At 38.7% G+C, this 6,163-nt stretch overlaps 1 protein-coding gene across 1 annotated transcript; it reads right to left on the reverse strand.

Annotated features, from left to right (window-relative positions):
* Positions 1 to 1,706: 1,706 nt before the first annotated feature.
* LOC140840711 (uncharacterized) lies at positions 1,707 to 2,228 on the reverse strand. Its single transcript, XM_073207884.1, has one exon. It carries the CDS (start codon positions 2,226 to 2,228, stop codon positions 1,707 to 1,709), a length of 522 nt encoding a protein of 173 aa, XP_073063985.1.
* Positions 2,229 to 6,163: the final 3,935 nt, after the last annotated feature.

Genomic DNA, 6,163 nt, shown 5'->3' on the forward strand with positions numbered 1-6,163 from the left:
TAGCACCAGAGCAGAGATACTATTGATATCAATCCAACCAGAGAAAATGGAATACCATCTTATTGCTATCTTATTGATATGTTATTGCTACAGTTATTGCTACAGTATTCATGTTTCAGAGTTGATGGTATTTATGATTTCAAAGTCATGTTTTACAGAGTATACTATGTATCATTGCTATGTAGAGTTCCACTTGCTGAGATTTATTCTCATTTCAGTTATTTTCATGTGATGCAGATAAGAGTGACCGACCAGGACAGTGATCGTGGATGGGGGTCATATGCATACACCGTTGGAAGGAAGATTATTTTGCAAATATTTTGGGACATGATCATAAGAATGATTGTTTTGTATTTTGTATATCATTTGAATGATCATGTATATATTTTGTAAACATTTTTATGAAATGTATTTTGAAACTCCTTCCATATTTTAAAGAAAAATTTATTTCCGCTGCGTATTTTTATTGTTACGGGATAGAGGTGTTACAGTTGTCCTCCTGAGTTGAATCCTCTACTGGATCCAAAACTCTGGTGGACTATTTTCTTAGGTTCAACAAAACCCAGACCATAATGCTTTCTTCTGTTCGTCTGATCTACAAACCTTTCAACTAGAACAGTTGGTACTACTGGTTCATATACCACACTGTATTTAACAAAATGAATGTATTTCTCTTTGCTTGTATCTAGTTCTGGCTTAGTACTTGTTACAGAAGTGCTTTCATTATTACTGAATCCGAGACTACTCTTGTCTCCGGATTGCTTTTGTAATTCTTTCATCTTCTCTAAATAAATAGAAGACTTGTTCTATGAATTTACCAGAACCAATAACTTCTGATTCTCAAACCTTATTGTCTGCTAATCTCCATTTACTATGTCATTCTCAGTCTTCAACTTACTTATCTCAACTTTTAGATCACTACAGATGTTTTCTTGCAAGCAAACAAACTTACTGATTTGATCTCTAGAGTTTTGATTTTCAGTTTTAACTTCCTCGAATGATTGAGAAAGTCTTGAGTACTCTTCTACCATGTCATGCAGTTCTTTAACCAAATTAGTTCGTGTAAATTCATTAGATTCAAAGTCAAATACCTCTCCAGATGTCGAGGTTGATTCAATGTCTGCCATGAGACATTTGATCTCTTCTGCATCGCTATCACTGGAATGACTTTCTGAGTCAGAAGACTCAGAACTAGAATCCGCCCATTTTGATATGCTTTCTTCAGCAATCATCTCTTTGTGGTCTCTTTTGGATTTATTGTAATTCCTCTTGTATTTCTTTTTCTTCTGATCATCCTTCTTTGGCTTCGGGAAATCTGTAAGGAAATGCCCGAATTTTCCATACTTGAAACACGCCATGTCACCAGGTGGTGAATCCTTCTTAAAGTTTCGGTTAGAAACTTGGTAAGCTCGATGATTCTTCTTCATGAATCTGGAAAACTTCTTCACAAATAAGGACATAGCATCATTGCTGGTCTGTTCAGCAGTCTTTTCAAATGTCCTTTCAATGGCAGTAGCAGGTGATGCACTTGGAGCAACTGCAGTAGTGGCAGTAGCAGTAAGAGCCTTGGTAGGTGTATTTGATGAGGGCTCTTCTCAACTTCTCACTTCCAGTTCGAACTCATAGGCTTTTAAGTCTGCAAACAAGTCGTGTAGTTCTAACTTGTTCAGATCTTTAGATAATCTCATAGCCATAGTTTTTACGTCTCATTCCCTGGGTAAAGCTCTCATTACTTTGAGTGCTATTTCTTTGTTGCCATATTCCTTTCCCAGAGCTGGTAGCTCATTTACCAAGCTGCTGAAACGTTCATCAAACTTGCTCAGAGTTTCTCCAGCTTTCATTATTAGATTTTCAAATTTTTTCATGGCTACGGATAACTTGTTCTCCTTGGTCTGTTCATTTCCTTCACAGATTTGGATGAGTTTTTTCCAAATCTCTTTCGCAGTAGAACACATCTTGATTTTGCTGAAGGTGTTCTTATCAAGTGTTTTGTAAAGAATATCCTTTGCAACATTGTCTAGATTAACTTTCATTTTGTCCTTGCCAGTCCATTCACTTCTGTGCTTCTCGACCATCTGTGGTTCCCCATCAATAACAGCAATAGCTGTATTTGGCCTTAAAAATTTCAAGGGACCATCTGTGATGATAAACCACTTGTCATCGTCTTGGGCTGCAAGATGGGCTTGCATCCGGATCTTCCAGTCATCGAAATCTTCTTTTGAGAACATGGGTACTTTTTTGAAGTGTGGCATATATGTTGTAAATTTTCGGAACAAGAAAAATCTGTTCTGATACCACCTGTTGGGGATCGATATAGAGTTTAGAGAGGGGATGAATAAACTCGTTCCTTTGTTGGACGTTTTTGCAAATGGTGCTAGAATACTGTTAGAGTTATATCTTATCTTGTCCGAATGTATAACCAGCAAATCTCAATAATAAGTGCGGAAACGATCTGATGGTATGGGGTGAAAACAATAAAACAATAGGAAATAGAACAGTAGTTGTGTAACGTCCCGAAAATTTGAAGGTCTACGTGAACTACATGCATGCAAGTTATTAAATTCTTTGGCATATTATTTAATTGTTTTAAAAAGCATTAAATGCATGTTTATTTTATTAATTTGTGTTTAACTATTTTTATGCATTTTATGGATAATTACAGCATGATAGGATTTATTTCTTGAAATTTTAAATGTTCATGCATTAAATATTTTTAAGTTTCATTTCACACTCGAACGAGGAACGGAGACCGAAGAATTTTCAAGAAAATTATTTTATTACATGGTTAATTTTTATTAATTAATATAAGGTGTTTTTAAGGGTTTCTTCAAAAATAGGATTTTATTGAGTATTTTTACCCGCAGGATTTTAATTTTTAACGTTATGTAAATTTTGTCGAATCGAGAGACTTTTAATAGTTCGGCTATTATTTTCAAAATCATTTCAACACGAATTATTTTTCGGGAGTGAGTTTGGGCTTAATGGGCCTACTTTTGAGATTATAGGCCTTAATTATCTTTTTAATCTTTAATTAAACAATTTAAGCCCATTAAATAATATTTTATCTATATAATTAACCCTTAATCACCATTTACCCTAAACCTAAAATTTGTACCAGACGACACCCCATTCAAAGCACCATCTCCCTCTCGTTTTCATCAATTATAGCTAGAGGCCCCATTGGCTTTCCACTTGTTCTTGCATAGAATTTCCTCCGGCTTCCATCTCGGGTCCCTCGCGTGTGTGCATCATTTAAGGCATGCTTTGTATCCCCTTTGCTGTATCATTCACGTATATATATATACCTGATGTTTGAAACCATTCGATCGGTCCTTGAACAAGAAGAATTCTTTTCGGTTTTTTCATCTTTGCTATGCATTTCTTTTAATTGCTACTCACGATTTCTGTTATGTGGTGCAAGGGGCTGCTGTGTTGGCTGTCAAGGGCATGTGCAGATCGAGAGTGAGAGTTTCAAGTGTAGGAGCGTGAAGTTGATAAGGTTTTGTTCGAAACCGTGAGGGCCATGTAGATCGGGGCTTTGTGCTAGTGGTTCGATCCTTGGTTTCTTGTACACCAGTCGTGCGAGAGTCTTCTCCAACCTTGGACCAGACCCTGGTGGGTCTGAGTCATGGTCTGGAATGGTTCGAGCCATGCTGGAGACAAGAGGATTGGCGATCGGGCGAGGAGGAAGTGATTGGGTCTCGGTAGGAGGTTTGTGGTGAAGTCTCGGTTCCTAGCAGTTGCGTGCATGGGGCTGGGAGCTTGGTTCGGTTAGGTGGCTTGGGGTCTGGTCTAGGTCCTTTGTGAGCGGGTTCCTGGCTGGTGCAACGGGCATAGCTTGTGGCGTGAGTTTTGGGGAGAAAGGTATACATGAGGTGGCTAAATAGGATAGGACCGAGAGGTTTGGGCATTTGGAAATATCACCCGTGAGTTGGAAAGTCTAATGACATTTTTTTAGAACCTTTTGAGTGTTTTTAAGATATGGTAAAAAGTTGGGAATAATTTGATTGAGTTACGGTTCAATTCAGGTTAAAACCGGGACCTCGGTCCAAGTTTTAAAACGAATCGGTTAAGTTATGAAATGGGCTCGGATTTACGTCTAAGAATGGTTTTAAATATGTTTTGGAACATTTTAAGGAGTTTGGTAAGCTTCGGGTCAATTTTAGAGGTCCAGGGGTAAAACGGTAATTTTTGGGTTTCTAGGGGCAAAATGGTCATTTTGCACCGGGGTGAAATTTTGGTCCTGGCAGTGCCCTGAGCACAAAATTATGATATTTTAAATGTTTATGCATCATGTTTATGATTTTGACGAAATTATGATAAATACGGTGCATGCTTGGTTTAAAGGAAAAATTACGTATATGCATGCTTTTATTAAGTGATGAATATGATGACACGTTTTGAAAGAAGTGATTTAGTTGTGACTAACACGATGATATTGTAACGTACCGTACTTTTCATACTCAAAATTTGCGAAAAAATTAAAAATTTTCTTAATTGTAAACATTCATACGGTCGTCACTCAACATTCATAAAATAATCTCACAATCATCCGTCACCAATAAAATTTTGTTAAAAGAACTGTCTCAAAATATTTCGCATCCAGATGCTTAAAAACTTAGAGTATTTTTAAACTTTGCATAAAACGTAAACTTTGAGGTTCTCGGGTCTAGCCTGCCACTCAGCCCAAGCCTGCCCCTTGGTCATCACCTCCTGTCTCCTCCACATAGTCATCTGCATCGATCAAGTCTAGTGAGTCTAAAGACTCAACACGTATAAACTGGGATAACGAGTACTACATAATAAAATCACATGCAACTTAAAAATAGAACATACATAACTTCATCATTTTGCATAGAGGATGTTTCAAAGCAAGTGACCCGTAACATAAATGAGCCTGATCAGACTATACCACAGTACTGGGCTGACAGGGACGTATCCACTGCCGCATACATAAGATCCCCGTTCATAATTTAACGGGCTGGTTGGTCCCCGTTCATAATTTAACGCTTTCCAACCACGATCTAACCCGTTCATAATTTAACGGGCGGATTGGTCCCCGTTCATAATTTAACGTTTCCCAATCCTAACATAATTTGGTCACAAGACATTTAGCATACCTCCAAAACTTAAAATATTTTCTTTGCACGTCATACATACTTACTTGGCGTTGAGGGATTCGTTGGACTTCGACTGGGGTCGTCGTTGCTGTACATACTAGCTTGAATTTGCATACTTAACTTGCATAACTTAGACATAGAAATCATACTTACTCTCGAGTTCAATCATTGCTTAGGACATCCTATAATTTCCCATGACATGGCCTTGATAACCCTTGCACTAAACCAGGACATCAATCTTAAAAGCAACAATATTATTTTTCCCGAAAACGTGAGTACACGGACCCCGACCCCGGGCCCGTGTACAGGTCCGTCTACCTACTGCAAAGGAAATGCCCGGAAGAAAGAGGGGCACGGACCCCGTGTTGGGATCCGGAGACAGGTCCGTGTCTGTGCGGTGAACGGTGTCTCGAAGAAAAGGGAAGGCACGGACCCCGTGCCTGCATCCGTGTGAGGGTCCGTGTCCGTGCGCAAATTTGACATTGCGAAGAAAACAAAGGCACGACCCCGTGTCAAGGTCCGTGTAGACCTCCGTGTACCTACGCGACTTAGAAGCTCACGAAAAGTCTGAACCTGTTGTGCTTAACTCCCTCAACTCGGTGTACAACCCAATAATCAACATCACGAGCTCATCTTAGGCTACTAAATCAATGACTCGAGCCTATACAACTGTCCCAAAACAACCATACATCACAATCAACCCAACAAAACCCGTGAACAAGACTTTTTGACACAACACGGTTTTATACGACATTCAATCTCCCAAGCACCTAACGACAAGAAACGATGCTTCAATAAAACCCAACATCATAAATAATATACCTATACGCAGCAACGATCACCCGTCGATCCCCAACGAAGCCTGCAACAATTAAACTTGAAGAACACATCAATATCATAACTTTTCTGAAAACGCAGTTTGAGCAGTCCCACGAAAAACGCCATAACTCACTCAAGTTTCATCCAAAATTCTCGAATTTTATATCAAATCGAAGGCATCGAAAAGTTCTACAATTTCCTAGTTGAAAGTTTTCTCAAAATCC

This window comes from Primulina eburnea, chromosome 9 (assembly GCF_022965805.1).
Source record: "Primulina eburnea isolate SZY01 chromosome 9, ASM2296580v1, whole genome shotgun sequence".
NCBI lineage: Eukaryota > Viridiplantae > Streptophyta > Magnoliopsida > Lamiales > Gesneriaceae > Primulina > Primulina eburnea.